At 45.3% G+C, this 17,627-nt stretch overlaps 2 protein-coding genes across 2 annotated transcripts; one reads left to right on the top strand and one right to left on the bottom strand.

The window, feature by feature from the left end:
* Window positions 1-241: 241 nt before the first annotated feature.
* Window positions 242-17,585, top strand: r (carbamoyl-phosphate synthetase 2, aspartate transcarbamylase, and dihydroorotase rudimentary). The gene is made up of 8 exons (XM_017160787.3): window positions 242-500; window positions 2,456-3,233; window positions 4,142-7,378; window positions 7,439-7,543; window positions 13,138-13,277; window positions 14,133-15,963; window positions 16,815-17,198; window positions 17,259-17,585. The coding sequence occupies exons 2-8, from the start codon at window positions 2,469-2,471 to the stop codon at window positions 17,466-17,468; spliced, it is 6,672 nt and encodes a 2,223-aa protein (XP_017016276.2). The 5' UTR covers window positions 242-500; window positions 2,456-2,468; the 3' UTR covers window positions 17,469-17,585.
* LOC108070350 (uncharacterized) lies at window positions 8,062-12,271 on the bottom strand. The gene is made up of 2 exons (XM_017160788.3): window positions 11,658-12,271; window positions 8,062-10,809 (listed from the first exon to the last, which is right to left on the bottom strand). Exons 1-2 carry the CDS (start codon window positions 12,227-12,229, stop codon window positions 8,316-8,318), a joined length of 3,066 nt encoding a protein of 1,021 aa, XP_017016277.2. The 5' UTR covers window positions 12,230-12,271; the 3' UTR covers window positions 8,062-8,315.
* Window positions 17,586-17,627: the final 42 nt, after the last annotated feature.

Here is a 17,627-nt window from a genome sequence, read left to right as displayed (position 1 = left end):
TTTTTAGTTTTTAATAGGCGCTGAATTTGGTAGACTGACTTTCCCGCATACATTAATTGAGTGGTTCTCAAAATTCGTTTTAAATATGCCCAATTTCTAGCGATAAGTGACCGTTGAGCCGCCAGAGCTGCCACCTGGGTGCAATGTTAGCCAAGTTCCCAACCACCAGCCCAGCAAATACCTTAGCAGAGTTCACAACCAATGGGCTAAACTTTTCTGTGGCATTTTTTAGGGCCTAGCAAGCACTGAGTCCGTTTTAACTGGGCGCTGAATTCGGTTGTTTGACTTTCATTTGCCACACGCTAATTGAAGTCAATTCGCAAGCGAGCAACAACGTAAACAGTGTTAAATGTGCGAAATTGGCCAGCTCTGATAACGGGATAACGGTATCGCGAAACAAACGGCAGAAGGCGCGTTTGAATCGAAACTAAAACGTGTTCACAACTACAAGCGCAGCTGAGCGAGAGACAAAAAGAGAGCTTGAGATAGAACAAGGAATTGTGAGTGTGCATGTAGTTGCTGGTGTAATGTGTGGGTGTGTGCGAAGGATGTGGCATTAAAAATACATATCTACAAGTGCGTCTTAATAAAATCTTGCAAATTATTCACGCAATTTCCAGCCCCAAAGCCTTTGTTATTGTTTTTCTCAGTCGCCGAGACGAACCGGTTTCCAAAACCAAAGTTCACACACGTGCTTACAAACACACACGCACACGAGAGTCGCTCTTCCTCTTTTATCTGTGTAAACAAACCGTGAAAAGCAACAATAACAACAAATTAAGCCACTTGATAAGCACCGTCCATTCCCAATCAGAATCGTATTAGACCCGCGCGCAACATGTTGCCAGACGGGGCATTTGTATACACATCTATATGTATATCTGAATATTGTATTTTCCATATACTCTCATAAGAGTATACGTATGTAGATGCCGGCACTCTATGTGCGTGTGTGTGTGTAAAAACACATGTTGCTTTTGCGGCGTATTTGGTATTTTGGTACCCTGGAATTGTAAAATCAAAAGGGATATTCGGTATTTGATCACTGAAAGTGAATATTACATTTCCTTCTTATTATAAAAAACTTAAAACTTTAAAATTCGAATCTATATTTAACTGTTTTAATACTTAGTATTTAATTTAAATCTATTTATTTATTTAACGAATTAGTGTTCATGTTTTATAGTTATTTACTGTTTAACAATTAGGAAAATCGTAACTTTAAATTACAATTAATCGTACAAAATCGAGGGTATATTTGGTACGTTAGGTGCACTCGTTGCTTTCCAGCAATACCTGTCTATTTTCATCAAAGAGTATATCGCTATCTGATTTCTGTCTGTTTTATTTACTCCTACCTTTGAAGAGATATGATATCCTTTTCTTAATTAACTTTACTTGTTTATTGAAGACAGTTGTCAAATGGAATGTGATAACAAACCGTTACCGTAACCGATTGCATTATTTTCATTGTTTTTTTTTCCATATTTGGATCACTGTTTCCGTTTTTACGACCAAAATACTTTTTTTTTTTTGTGGAAAATCAAAAGTTTGATTCTTGGGGCAAATTTTACATTTTTCCTAATCGATTTTTGTTGTAACTTGGGCAAAAATGGTCCCAAATAAAAAAGGCATACTGTTTTGAGCAGCTAACAACCTAATAATTTATATAAGTAAACTTTCCGTCTGATTTAAAAAAATAAATATTTGACCAAATTTTCATATTTTTTATAAGGGGTTACATCATAATTTTTTGTTAAAATTTGCAAAAATTAAAAATTTGCAGGTTTAAATGCAGATCGATAGGGAATTTTATTACGAGCTCAGCGAGGTATGACATTCCATATTTGGATTATTATTTAAATTTGTATGACCAAAATACTATACTTTTTTGGGTGGAAAATCAGGATTTTGATTTTGGGTGCAAATTTGAAATTTTTTCTAATCGATTTTTTGCTGTAACTTGGACAAAAATGGTCCCAAATAAAAAAGGCGTACTGTTTTGAGCAGCTAACAACCTAAGAATTAATATTAGTAAACTTTCCGTCTGATTTGGAAAAATCAATTTTCGACCCAAATTTCACTTTTTTGATAAGGGGTTACATCATAATTTTTTGCGAAAATTGGCAAAAATTAAAAATTTCTAGGTTGGAATGTCAATCGCTTGAGAATTTAAATACGAGTTCAACGAGGTATGGCATTCCATATTTGGATAAATATTTTTATAGCTATGATCGAAAAATCATTAAAGTTTTAAAAATAACAATTTTAATTTTCTTTACCCATTTTATTTATATTTAAGAAAGGTATTGAAAATAATTTAGTATTTGTTATAATAAGAAATGGTTTATTAGATCTCACAAAAAGTAAGGGTTTGGTGACCCCGCTCTCCCTGGAAATAAACCTTAAGGTGACCCAGTGCTGCTTTCTAATCCGCTCTATTCCTCCTCCCCAGCAACCAACCATCCATGATGCCCCCTGCGGACTGTTACCTGGCACTGGAGGACGGCACCGTGATGCCGGGCCACTCCTTTGGCCACGTTCCCGCGGACAAATCGGGAGCAGGCGGCGTTGGCGGCGAGGTGGTCTTCCAGACGGGCATGGTCGGCTACACGGAGGCGCTGACGGATCGCTCGTACAGCGGCCAGATCCTGGTGCTAACGTACCCGCTGATCGGCAACTACGGCGTTCCGTCTCCGGATGAGCAGGACGAGCACGGGCTGCCGCTGCACTTCGAGTGGATGCAGGGCGTCGTCCAGGCCACCGCTTTGGTGGTCGGCGAGGTGGCCGATGCGGCCTGGCACTGGCGCACCTGGAAGACGCTGCCAAAGTGGCTGAAGCAGCACAAAGTGCCCGGCATCAGTGGCATCGACACCCGAGCCCTGACCAAAAAGCTGCGGGAACAGGGCAGCCTGCTGGGCAGGATTGTCTACGAGAAGCCACCGGTTGAGGGGCTGCCCAAGTCCAGTTTCCTCGATCCGAACACCCGCAATTTGGCCAAGGAGTGCAGTGTGCAGGAGCGTCGCGTTTACGGGGATCCCAATGGCAAGGGACCCCGGATCGCCATCCTCGACTGCGGACTGAAGCTCAACCAGCTGCGATGCCTGCTGCAGCGCGGCGCCTCGGTGATTTTGCTACCCTGGAACGCCCGCCTCGAGGAGGAGCAGTTCGACGCCCTCTTCCTGTCCAACGGACCCGGTAATCCCGAGAGCTGCGACGAGATCGTCCAACAGGTGAGTTGTGAAAATTTGTAATGCTTTTTTAAAGATGATCACCAAAAATTTTGGTTTATTACAAAAAAGTTGCTACACGATGAAAAATCAAAAAGTCTAAGTACAAGTATGATTTTGTTTTGATACCAAATCGAAGGAATTACCTAGGCTAAATACAAATTAGGTGATTACTAAAAACGTTACTCAAAGTTTGATTTAATTCTGTTTTCCAGTTTTGTGATATTTTTTTTTAAATTACATTTAAAATAAATAATTTATAGATATATATATAGTTTTTTATATTTTCACAACTCGAGTACAAATTTTTTTTATTTTTTAAATATTACAAATGAAAATTGAAAAAAATTTTGTTTTAATTTAATTAAATTTCTTTTTTTTTATTTGTCATATTACATTGTTAACTAATTTACTTACTTATTTAAAATTGCATTTAATATGAGGTTGAGTATTAAAAATGAATCAAATACAACGAATAAAAAAATGGTTTCTTTAGCTTTTACCAGAATAATCACATTTGATATTAGCTTAAATTTTAAATTCTTTTAAACAATTTTGAAAAATTGATTAATAGATATTTCTATTTCTAGCAGTGGGATTTCAACTCGGAAATAATAAATAAATATTTTCTTAACAAAAAAACTCTTTGATTGGCAAAAGTGGAAAAATATTCAATATATCAATAGATGTTTGCTGTAATTTTTAGGCATATAACTGGGATTTATCTATTTCCTAACTAACTCAAGTACAAAATCCGTTCTAAATTCTACAATTGAAATATTGATTAATAGATTAGATTAGTTTTTACCAAAATAAATATTTTTAAGTGGCAAAAGTTTGCTGTAATTTTTAGACATATAACTGGAATTTATCTACTTCCCAACTAACTACAATCCCTATTTTTTTTGTAGGTTCGCAAAGTGATCGAGGAGGGTGTGAAGCCAGTGTTCGGCATCTGCCTGGGTCACCAGCTGCTGGCGAAGGCCATCGGCTGCTCCACGTACAAGATGAAGTACGGCAATCGTGGCCACAATTTGCCCTGCCTGCACCGCGCCACCGGCCGCTGCCTGATGACCTCGCAGAACCATGGATATGCCGTCGATCTGGAGCAGCTGCCCGCCGGCTGGTCGGAGCTCTTTGTGAACGCCAACGATGGGACCAATGAGGGCATAGTCCATGCCAGCAAGCCCTACTTTTCGGTGCAGTTTCATCCGGAGCATCATGCCGGGCCGCAGGATACGGAGTTCCTCTTTGACGTCTTCCTGGAGAGCATTTCCCAGCGGGATCTCTCCATACCGCAGCTCATCGAGCAGCGATTGCGTACGCTTAATCCCACGAAGGGAATCCCCGAGAAGCCCCGCAAGGTGCTAATCCTCGGCTCCGGCGGCCTCTCCATCGGTCAGGCCGGTGAGTTCGACTATTCCGGCTCGCAGGCCATCAAAGCGATGCGGGAATCCAACATACAGACGGTGCTGATCAATCCGAACATAGCCACGGTGCAGACCTCCAAGGGAATGGCCGACAAGTGCTACTTCCTGCCCCTCACCGCGCACTATGTGGAGCAGGTGATCAAGTCGGAGCGACCGAATGGCGTACTCCTCACCTTTGGCGGCCAAACGGCGCTCAATTGCGGCGTGGAATTGGAGCGAGCAGGGATCTTCAGCAAATACAACGTGCGCATACTGGGCACACCCATTCAATCGATCATCGAGACGGAGGATCGCAAACTATTTGCCGAGCGGGTGAATGAGATTGGTGAGCAGGTGGCGCCCTCAGAGGCGGTTTACTCCGTTGCCGAAGCCCTCGATGCGGCTGGTAGATTGGGCTACCCTGTAATGGCCCGTGCCGCCTTTTCCCTCGGAGGATTGGGCTCTGGCTTTGCCAACAACGAGCAGGAGCTGCAGAGTCTCGCTCAACAGGCGCTGGCCCATTCGAGTCAACTAATTGTGGACAAATCGCTGAAGGGCTGGAAGGAGGTGGAGTACGAGGTGGTTCGCGATGCCTACGACAATTGCATTACGGTCTGCAACATGGAGAACTTTGATCCGCTGGGCATACACACGGGCGAGAGTATAGTGGTGGCCCCGTCGCAAACTTTATCGGATCGGGAGTATCAGATGCTGAGGAGCACCGCTTTGAAGGTCATTCGTCACTTTGGCGTCGTCGGCGAGTGTAATATACAGTATGCCTTGAATCCGCACTCCGAGCAATACTACATCATCGAGGTAAATGCCCGGCTGTCGAGGAGTTCCGCCTTGGCCAGCAAGGCCACCGGCTATCCACTGGCCTATGTGGCGGCTAAACTAGCGCTGGGATTGCCTCTCCCTGAGATCAAGAACTCGGTGACGGGAAATACAACAGCCTGCTTTGAGCCCTCCCTCGATTACTGTGTGGTCAAGATACCGCGCTGGGATTTGGCCAAATTCGTGAGGGTTAGCAAGCACATTGGTAGCTCGATGAAGAGCGTCGGCGAGGTGATGGCCATTGGCAGGAACTTCGAGGAGGCCTTCCAGAAGGCTTTGCGCATGGTGGACAGCGATGTGCTGGGCTTTGAACCCGATGTCGTTGCCCTGGATCAAGAGCAACTATCGGAGCCCACGGATAGGAGACCCTTTGTCTTAGCCGCTGCCCTCGAATCAGGCATGTGCGTCCAGGGGCTGCATGATTTGACCAAGATTGATTGCTGGTTCCTGCACAAGCTGGAGAGGATTATAGAATTGAGAACTCTTCTATCCACGAGGGGTATTCGCATTGATAGGGAGTTACTCCTTCAGGCCAAGCGCTATGGCTTCTCGGACAAGCAGATAGCCAAGGCCACCAAGAGCTCCGAATTGGCAGTGCGTCATCAGCGGCAGGAGTTCGGCATTCGTCCCCATGTCAAGCAGATCGACACGGTGGCCGGCGAATGGCCAGCGAGCACTAATTATCTGTATAATACATATAATGGGAGTGAGCACGATGTGGATTTCCCAGGTGGTCATACCATAGTCGTGGGATCTGGAGTATATCGCATAGGATCCTCGGTGGAGTTTGATTGGTGTGCCGTTGGCTGTCTAAGGGAGCTGAGGAAACTCCAGCGACCCACCATCATGATCAACTATAATCCTGAGACGGTTTCGACCGACTACGACATGTGCGATCGTTTGTACTTTGAGGAGATCAGCTTCGAGGTCGTGATGGATATCTATGAGCTGGAGAACAGCGAGGGCATCATCCTCTCCATGGGCGGCCAGTTGCCCAATAATATAGCCATGGATCTGCATCGCCAGCAGGCCAAGGTGCTGGGCACCTCACCCGAATCCATTGATTGCGCCGAGAATAGGTTTAAATTCTCGAGAATGCTGGATAGAAAGGGTATCCTGCAGCCCCGTTGGAAGGAGCTGACCAACCTCCAGTCGGCCATTGACTTTTGCGAGGAGGTGGGCTACCCCTGCTTAGTAAGACCATCCTATGTCCTCTCCGGCGCCGCCATGAATGTGGCCTACTCGAATCAGGATCTGGAAACGTATTTGAATGCCGCCTCCGAGGTGAGTCGCGAGCATCCGGTGGTGATCTCCAAGTTCCTCACCGAGGCCAAGGAGATCGATGTGGATGCAGTGGCGGCGGATGGAAGGATCCTTTGCATGGCTGTTTCGGAGCATGTGGAGAATGCCGGTGTGCATTCAGGTGATGCCACGCTGGTCACCCCGCCGCAGGATTTGAATGCGGAGACTCTGAAGGCCATCAAGCAGATCACCTGCGATTTGGCCAGCGTTTTGGATGTCACGGGACCGTTTAACATGCAGCTAATAGCCAAGAATAATGAGCTCAAGGTCATTGAGTGTAATGTGAGGGTGTCGCGATCCTTTCCCTTCGTCTCGAAGACCCTGGATCATGACTTTGTGGCCACGGCGACGAGGGCGATAGTTGGCCTGGATGTGGAGCCACTGGATGTGCTCCATGGAGTCGGGAAGGTGGGCGTCAAGGTGCCACAGTTCAGCTTCTCGCGGCTCGCCGGAGCGGATGTCCAGCTGGGCGTCGAGATGGCCTCCACCGGCGAGGTGGCCTGCTTCGGGGACAATCGCTATGAGGCTTATCTGAAGGCCATGATGTCGACGGGCTTCCAGATTCCTAAGAATGCGGTGCTCCTCTCCATCGGCAGCTTCAAGGTTTGTTGGCTATGATGACCTCTACTCTATTGATTACATCTTTGGATTGTTCTTTTGCAGCACAAAATGGAGCTGCTGCCCTCCATCCGGGACCTGGCCAAGATGGGCTACAAGCTGTACGCCTCCATGGGCACCGGCGACTTTTACGCAGAACATGGCGTCGATGTGAGTACTAAAAACTATGTATTTATATATATTCTCAAGGTATTCTCAAGTACATCTTATACTTAGGGTTTTTTTGCCTTTAAAACGGATTTCTAAGTCGATTAGTCTTCAAAGTTTTTAAACAACTTTAAAACTTTAGTTATAAGACTACGAGTTATAACATATATTTCCCTTATTACAATCTGGAAAATTCGTTCTTGCATTTTTTTATATGGAAAAGGTTTTCTTTATTTAAAGGCGATTTTTCTAATAGCAACAAATTTTTCTTTCCTATTTTTAATGGCGAGATTTCTAATATTGTGCGTGAGTGTACTTACATGTTTTCAATATATTTACTAAAAAAGTAAATTTGATTTTTAAAACTTCAGGGTTCTATTTTCTTTTTTTTATAGAAAAACTAACATTTGAATTCCATTTTTCCTAAGTGTTAATTGTTTTCCCATTATGTTTATATAATCATATTTATTCAGATTTTTATCATTTAATTAGATTTTTCTGAAGATGTTTATCAACAAATTGGAGTAGTTCTGATATATTTTTGCCATGAATTAGTTTATAATTAAGTAGTTAAATATTTATTTAGCATGACCTGGTTTATAATACACTTAGTAGAACCAGTAGTTATACTGATTTCAAGATAGGTTATATACAGTTTTTTTATGGCCTAAGACTAAGTATTATTTACAGTATGTATTAGTCGTATCCGTATCTTATGCCGATCCTATCACACCTGGCTACCTGGCTTATCAATAATCACTAATCGGCATTATCTTCAGTTAAAGGCGCCCTTGAGCTTCTGCGTGTTGCGCTTGAGGATCTCCCTGAGCTCCTCCCGTTTGGCCTCCGAGGGGGCCACTCGTTGGACCAGTTGCTCCGTTTTGCTGTCCAGATTTAGTCGCTGGAGGAGTCCATTAAGCGAGGTTAATGGGTTCTCCTTGGGGGATTCCCCTGCTTCTATATCCTCCGCCTCCTCTTTAGCTTCTTCCACTTGAGGATTTAATCCCCTTGGTTGCTCAATGCAACTCCTTATTTCCTCCTGCTGGGTTTCTATGACCTCCGTTTCCTCCTCCTGCTCCTGGTGACGCCTCCTTAGTATCCCATTCAGTTGGTGCTCCTGCAGATGATGCGGCAAGTGATGGGTTGAGTGTATTTGCACCACATGCTCCTGAAACTTGATGGATTTCCTTGGCGCTGGCGGGGATTCAAGGTTGCCAACCGGTACGTTTGACATGTTCTCCATTTCGCCGGCGGACTCTTGAAGCGCCTGGATGAAGTGGTGGGCCTGCTGGGAGCAACCCAAATGCTGATAGAGGCGACACAGCCGCTGACCCTGCTCCAGATACAATTGGGCATGCACCCGGTTGCCAAAGCGAATGGAATGGGTCAACATGGCCAGCTGGTGATCGAGCAGAAGCTCGAGGAGATTGCTGCGTCGCAGGATCTCCAGACCGTTGTTCAGTTGCGGTTTTCCCGGCTCTTCCTCTTTGGAGATGGAGGAGCTGCGAGCCAGCTGTAATTGTAGATCCAAAGAGTTCGCCTCCGAGGGCTCCAGCTGCTCCTCCTCCCGCTGATGATTAGTGGCTGCCCTTAGGAGCATCGTCTTCCTCCTCAGCTTACCCCTCACCTTCTCCTGGTGCTGGGCCAAACCCAAGAGTCCCCGGGCATCGGTGAGTTCTCCCTCCCTTTTCAAGGATTTCCTTGGAGCAGCTTCCTCCTTTTCCACCTCCTGCTGGGGGAATCCTTGTCGGGGACGCGAGAACTTCCCCCAGCCATGCAGCTCCAGATAATCCCGGCTAAAGAGATTCTCCAGCAGTCGCTTATAATCCATCGCCGGATAAAAATCCGGCGAATGCTGGAGATTCCTCAGAGCCTGCACCACATGGATGAGCGGCTGCTCGGCAATGCCCGCCATGATGGAGCGCAGCCTCATCAGCGCATCCTCGGGCAGATGCTCGAAGAGATTCCGGCGCTCGATGAAGTAGTCGCTCAGATGCTTCCTGGCCAGACAGGCGTCGAAGGAGCGAATGAATCGCACCAGTCGCTCGCCCAGAAACTCCTCGGGCCAATCGTTGCTATGCCTCTCGCACTGCCAAAAGAGATGGGCCCTCAGCTGATCGAGCAGAGCTCCCGGTGATTGGGAATCCAAAGATTGATCCTCCACGAATGTCTTGACCAGCAGCTTCATCAGCTGGAAGACCTTCAGCTGCATTGGAGTGAGGCAATGGCGTTCGAGGTACTGCTCCGCCTGCGGAAAGACAATCCGCCACTCGAGCTCCCTGAAGGGATTCCTCCCGAGCTTCGGGGCATAGCCCATGGGCACCACATGGAAGCCAAAGGAACGAATGCGTTTCTTCATTTGCTCGGTGGGCCATTGGAACTGCTCGGCGGTATGGAGATTGGTTAGCCGCGGACGAGCCCTCAACCAGAATTCGAAGGCACAATCTGGCCAGGAATGCGGCACATGGATGGCGGGCACCAGCTCCTCTCTATCCGTATAAACACTACAGCCACGATGGGAACTGGTGGACAATTGGGAGGCACTCAGGCCCAACTGGGGGGCCAAATGATGGCGGAGCACCTCGCCAAAGTAGAGCATAAACTGCTGCGAACTGAGGTAGCACTGCTGCAGTTGCTCCACATGGCACTGCCGATGGAGTTGGACCGTCTCATAGCCAGCTGGGGGATAGGCTGGAGCTCCAATCTCCTCCTCTTTCTCCTCCTCCTCGGAGGAGGAAGAGCAATCATCAGAGGAGGAGGATTCCTCATCATCCGTTTGCTCCATTCCCGCCGGCAGGCAGTTGGCCAAACGGAGGACACAACTCGCGGGCAGCACATTCCGCTGGAAATCGAAATTCCCACCCAGATGCAGTTCATCCAGCGGTCGCGGGGTATTCAACCTGGCCAGGTACACGTAATCGTAGTGCCCCGAACTGTAGCCCGAGGAGGAGGATGAGCTGGACGAGGAGAAACCCGAATAGATGGCCTCCTCATCGCTGATTGATCTCCCCAGAGGATTGGGATTGGGATTCAAATTCATGGAATCGCGCAGCTTGAGGCGCACATAGCCCAGCCAGCGGGTCTGCTCCATCAGCTGGACAAACTCCGAGGAGCAGGGCGTCGTCCGGTAGTAGTCTGTCTCCAGGAGCACCTTGCACAGCGACGCCACCGTGTCGTAGTTGGCGTCGTGGGGTCGGGCCACGTCCACGTTCTCAAAGACCACATAGGTCACCGGTTTCTGCAGCGGTTGTGGGGGGATCTTCGAGGAGCTGCAAGGGGTTGTGAAAAAATAGGGATATGACGAAAAATGTACAAGATATCATTAGAAAAAGATCAAATTTATAAAAGAGGGAAATAAGATAATAGGATAGTACTTAAAAGAATTTAATATTACTGAAAGGAAAATAATTTAACGATCTGTGGAGTACTTTCTTGAGATAATAGGATAGTACTTGAAAGATATTATTGAAAAAGGTATCCATAGACATAACCTCAAATTATTAAAAAATATGATAAGGAAGCACTTTAAAGATATTATTAGGTACAAAAAAATCTTATTTTAAAAATTTGTCAACAGACATAGCCTCACATTATTTCAAAATATTATGAGGAAGTGAAACTAAAAATAAATCTATTCAAAAACGACAAACCAAAATAATTAGGTATTATTAGTATAAACTATAATTATGCTTAAAGAATTTAAAAATAATGCATTAACTTAGAGTTTTTAGCAAAAAGTTAATAACATAACTAACTCCGTAGATAGAGTAAATGTCAAAATAGAAAATAAATTCTTCTTAGAGTCTAAAATTAAAAATTTAATTTAAAAAAGGTTAGAAGTATTCCAAAGGAATAAGTAAAATATAATAGATTTAAAGAAAAAATATCAAAAATTCAAGAAATACAAAGATAAAAGATAGGAAAATCAAGACAAAAATAATAAATCGGGGGGAAATTGAAAATATAAACTAGAGTTCAACATTACTAATTAAATGTTAATAAAAGGGTAAAAAGGATTCTGAAGAAATAGGTAAAATATAATACACCTCAAGGAAAAATATTAAAAATTCAAGAAATAAAATAAATAAAAGATAAGAAAAATTTAAGAAATACTCACGGCGTCTTGAAGAGCAGATTCCTGGCGACTGCCGCATCGATGGCGCTGCTCTGGAGCAGGCTGTGCTCGGCCAGCTGCTCAGTGGAGCAGTTCCTCCGCCTGGCCAGGATTTGGGCATCGACCGTGGCCATCTCGGCCTCGAAGTGCCCGAAAAACTGGACACCCAGGAGCAGTTGATTCAGCAGGAAGGTGTGCAGCTCCCGGTCCAGCTGGAGCAGCGTCCTCTGCTCCACCGTTCGCTGGAACTCCTCGCGCTGCTGCTCCAATGTCCTGGCATACAAGGCACTCACGCACTCGGTGGCACTGCTCCCATTGCTCCCGCCCAGCAGACGCAGTTGCAGGGCGAGATCGGGATGCGGTTTGCCACTGAGACGGCGCCTGGGAAGAGATCCCGATCCCCTCTTCCTTCGACGCTTGCGGGCATTGCGCTTCTGGAGCTTCTGCAGCTGGCGCAAACGCTTCTCCTCCTGGCGACGCCTTCGCTGGTGACGCTGGCCGGGAATGCCCGCCTGCAGGGCATTCGGGGTGACTGCGGACTCCACCTGCTCGGATCGCGACCAGGAGCAGCCCATGATCGACGATCGTTGATTCGTGACTGAAGGTTCTGATAACGAAATGGGCAAATGTGCGATCGGAGTTCCACCAATCACCAATTAATGACTCTGGCAATCGCGAAAGATAAGATCTGTGGACGACTCTTCCGGCTGGCCGCCACCTTCTCCTCCTTGGGGTTCTTCTTTCCCGTTTCCCGGCCAATCGTTATCAGACAGTTCCTGATACTTTCAAACGAAAACGGAATCGATTTTCACTTCACTGTGGTTTAAAAGCGCTCAAAAAGGGAAATATCTTGGTGTACAAAAAAATATTGTAATTTTTTAAAGGGATAAATCTGTTATAAAACATTAAAAAAATATGATTTAAGCAGTTATCGAAATGTATGTTATTAAAGTAAATAATTATTTTAGAATTTTACCTACATGTCAGTTAAAAAAAAAATATATCCTATATGAAAAGATTTTTAAAAATAATGGAAAATATGTTATATTCAGCTATTAATTGTATGATGATATTAAATCATGGAAATATTCCAAATCAGTTATTATAAATATTTTTAATATATGTAATAGGTTTTTGATTGATGATAAAAAATCATGCTAACAATTTTGACCACTTTTTTGGATATTCCAATTGAATGATATAACTATCAATTAAAGATTCTTGCTCCACTGTACTATTGTTATGGCCTGTTGTTCTATTGTCTTGAATGTAGACACGGAACATCCATAAATAGTGATATCTTTATGGTGTGCTCTGGGCAAACAATTGATTGAAGTTGAAGTTGACGGGGTCGACTAATATATACTATAGCTATATACACGTGGCCTTGGCGGTGGCGGTACTGGTGGCTCCCTGATAACTGATAACTGATAACTGATAGCGCTCTCAGCTCTAAATATACCTTTGGTATTTGCCCTTGCAGGTGGAATCTGTGCAGTGGACGTTCGACAAGACGACGCCCGATGACATCAACGGGGAACTGAGGCATCTGGCCGAGGTCCTGGCCAACAAGCAGTTCGACCTGGTCATCAACCTGCCCATGAGCGGCGGGGGCGCCAGGAGGTGAGTGGTGTTGACTCGGTTTACGGGGCTCGATAAGCTAATGGGGTGGTTAGTAATCTGGATAATCTGGCAGGTCTCTTGAATATATCTCTTTTGTGACCGATTTTAAGACGAAGACACTACAAAATTAATAATATTAAAATGTACATTTCTTAGAGTATTATAACTTACCATAAAAACATTTTATAGAGTTTTTGTGTACAATTAAGGTCCACCTTAATAATTATTAATAACCTATTAGTCTGTTTTTAGTGGTATTTAATTTGTACATTTCTTAGAGTGTTATAACTTACCATAAAAACATTCTATAGAATTTTTGTGTTCAATTAAGGTCCACCTTAATGATTACTAATAAGCTATTAGTCTGTTTTTTAGTTGTATTTAAAGTGCCAAATCACAAAAAAATAGTTTGTCATGATCCTAATCTTTTATGTGGTTTAAATCTTAAAAAAAAGTTTATTTTTTATCGAAATTATTTTAGGACTACCTGCTTCCATGAAAAGCAAAATAAATAGAGTTAAAAATAGAGCTTAAAAGAATAGAATATCGACAGTTTGCTATTTCTCGATCTTTAAAAAAAGTTTTTTCTTGGATTGTGAAAATCGATATTGTGAATATATCGAAAATATCGATCATTTTTAAAGTTTATTAGCATTTTTGCAAATTTTTTTTTAGTATAATATTAGTATGATAAATATTACCAAAGTGATTACCCTTGGTTATTTTAATAAAATATTACAAATTTAATAAAATATTAAATATAAAAAATAGTAAATAAAATATTAAATATATAAAATATTAAAATATATGATCTCCGAGTTTTGCACCTTCTAAATAATATTACTATCACTGCAGGGTCTCCTCGTTCATGACCCATGGCTACCGCACCCGTCGCCTGGCCGTGGACTACTCGATTCCGCTGGTGACGGACGTGAAGTGCACCAAGCTGCTGGTGGAATCGATGCGTCTGAACGGCGGCAAGCCGGCGATGAAGACGCACACGGACTGCATGACCTCGCGCCGGATTGTGAAGCTGCCCGGCTTCATCGATGTCCATGTGCATCTCCGTGAGCCGGGGGCGACGCACAAGGAGGATTTCGCGAGCGGCACAGCGGCAGCTTTGGCCGGTGGAGTGACCCTGGTCTGCGCGATGCCCAACACAAATCCCTCGATCGTCGACCGCGAGACCTTCACCCAATTCCAGGAGCTGGCCAAGGCGGGATCGCGATGCGACTACGCTTTGTATGTGGGCGCCTCGGACGCGAATTGGTCGCAAGTCAACGAGCTGGCCAGCCAGGCGTGCGGATTGAAGATGTACTTAAACGACACCTTTGGCACTCTGAAGCTCAGCGACATGACCGCCTGGCAGCGGCACCTGACCCACTGGCCCAAGCGGGCGCCCATTGTTTGTCATGCCGAGAAGCAGAGCACGGCGGCCATTATCCTGATGGCCCATCTTCTCGAGCGTCCCGTTCACATCTGCCATGTGGCGCGCAAGGAGGAGATCCAGCTGATACGCGCCGCCAAGGAGAAGGGCATCAAGGTGACGTGCGAGGTGTGTCCGCATCATTTGTTCCTCAGCACCAAGGATGTGGAACGTGTAGGCGGCGCAGGGATGTCGGAGGTGCGTCCGCTGCTCTGCTCGCCCGAGGATCAGGAGGCGCTGTGGGAGAACATGGAGTATATCGATGTGTTTGCCACCGATCATGCACCGCACACGCTGGCCGAGAAGCGTTCGGAGCGACCGCCGCCTGGTTTTCCGGGCGTGGAGACCATTCTACCCCTGCTACTGCAGGCCGTCGCCGAAGGTCGCTTAACTTTGGAGGACATCAAGCGGAAGTTCCATCGCAATCCGCGAAGCATTTTCAATCTGCCCGAGCAGGCGCACACCTATGTGGAGGTGGATCTGGACGAGGAGTGGACCATAACGGGCAGCGAGCTGAAGAGCAAGTCCGGCTGGACGCCGTTCGAGGGCACCAAGGTGAAGGGACGCGTCCATCGGGTCGTTCTGCGCGGCGAGGTGGCCTTCATCGATGGCCAGGTGCTGGTTCAGCCGGGCTTTGGCCAGAATGTGCGCTCCAAAACGGGACAAGTGGGAGCCCAAGGACAATTGGAACAACCGGACAACCTGCTGCCCAGCGACAGCGATGCCAATGATACCTTTGCCCGCCTCCTCACCGCATCATCAACCACATCTTCTTCCTCGACTAAAGTGCACTTTGTGGATGGGGCCAACTTTGTGCGTCCCATTTCGCCGGCACCGCGCGTCCGTTTGGATTCCACCAGCAACACGGCGCTGCGGGAATACCTGCAACGCTCCTCCAGCCCCAATCCGGTGGCCCATTCGTTGGTGGGCAAGCACATTTTGGCCGTCGATATGTTCAGCAAGGAGCATCTCAACGATATCTTCAACCTCGCCCAGCTGCTCAAGTCGCGCGTGACCAAGGATCGTCCGGTGGACGAGCTGCTGCGCGGCAAGATCATGGCCAGTGTCTTCTACGAGGTGAGCACGCGGACGCAGTGCAGCTTCGCCGCTGCCATGCTGCGTTTGGGTGGCCGCGTGATCAGCATGGACCAGATCACGTCGTCGGTGAAGAAGGGCGAGAGCCTCGAGGACAGCATCAAGGTGATGGGCAGCTATGCGGACGTCATGGTCCTGCGCCATCCAACGCCGGGAGCTGTGGCGGTGAGTAGATGGTAGAAAGGGCTGGTGGGTCAACATCCCGAAATAATATGATATCTGAAATCAATGTGATACATCTTTTTGATAATATAAAATAATGTGAATGATATAATTACACTTATCTTTCCTCTTGCTTAAAAACTCTTGCGATATATCTTTCTAATAATATGATATATAATATAAAATATTGTGAATGATATTATAATTACACCAATCTTTCCTCTTGTTTAAAAACTCTTTTGATATATCTTTCTAATAATATGATATGATGTAATACAATATAAAATAATGTGAATGATATTTTAATTACTCTTATCTTTCCTCTTGCTTGAAAGCTCTTATAAATCATAAAAATATGAATTGTAATTTTAATTGGATTGATTTTTGTTATTTAAATCTCAATTCGAAAATCTTTGACTAAATGAGACCAGTTTTTTATATTTACAATTTTTTTTTACATTTACGTTAACAATTTAAAATCAGGTATATAATTTTCAAATAGTATGTTTAATGCTTTACAATTTTCAAATGATTTCAATCAATATTTCCAAAAGGGTCAAATATAATTTTAAAACAGTTGCCTAGCCTACATAAATTTTGTTCAAAAATCTTAGAAAAAAAAACAATTTTTTTTTCATTTTTAAAAATAAATATTTATTTTGAAGCAAATTTGTAAATAAAATAAATTAATAAATAATATTTTTTATAACCATTTTGAAGCAAAGAGATCAGTTTCGACACTTTAAGTTTTAAAAGTTAATATTAAACAGAAAAAAAGTTGTAGCAACCTACAAAACCCTTTTTTCCCTTAAAATCTTACCCTAAACTGATTATTTCCGTTGATTCTCAAACAGCGCGCCGCAACCTTCTCCCGGAAACCGCTGATCAATGCCGGCGATGGCGTCGGGGAGCATCCCACGCAGGCGCTGCTGGACATCTTCACCATTCGCGAGGAGATCGGCACCGTGAACGGGCTGACCATCACTTTGGCCGGTGATTTGAAGAACGGACGCACCGTGCACTCGCTGGCCCGCCTGCTGACCCTCTACAACGTGACCCTGCAGTATGTGGCGCCCCACGGCCTGCAGATGCCCGACGAGATCACCCAGTTTGTGCACCAGCGCGGCATCAAGCAGCTCTTCGCCTCCAGCTTCGAGGAGGTGCTGGCCAGCACGGATGTGCTCTACATGACCCGCATACAGCGGGAGCGATTCGACAGCGAGTCGGCCTACAAGGAGGTGAGTGTTCCTTGGATCATGATCATTAATCTTTAAACTAATCCCTTTTCCCATCCTCAGTGCTGTGGCCATCTGGTGGTGACGCCCGAGCTGATGACGCTGGCCAAGAAGCGTTCGATTGTGCTGCATCCGCTGCCGCGTCTGGACGAGATCAGTCGCGACTTTGACTCGGACCCCAGGGCCGCCTACTTCCGGCAGGCGGAGTACGGCATGTACGTCCGCATGGCCCTGCTGGCCATGGTCGTGGGCGGTCGCAATACGGCGCTCTAGAGGATTACCCACTTACTTTGACTTTCTCAATCTTTTTTTTGTTTGCTGTATACAATTTTTTATACTACACATGTATGTGCTACGAATGCATACGAATATATTATTCCATTTGGTTAATCTGTGTGTTTTTAATGGGATCTAGAAATCCTTGGATTTTAA

This window comes from Drosophila takahashii, chromosome X, assembly GCF_030179915.1.
Source record: "Drosophila takahashii strain IR98-3 E-12201 chromosome X, DtakHiC1v2, whole genome shotgun sequence".
Taxonomy (NCBI): Eukaryota; Metazoa; Arthropoda; class Insecta; order Diptera; family Drosophilidae; genus Drosophila; species Drosophila takahashii.
This window is presented reverse-complemented; position numbering and strand designations above follow the sequence as displayed.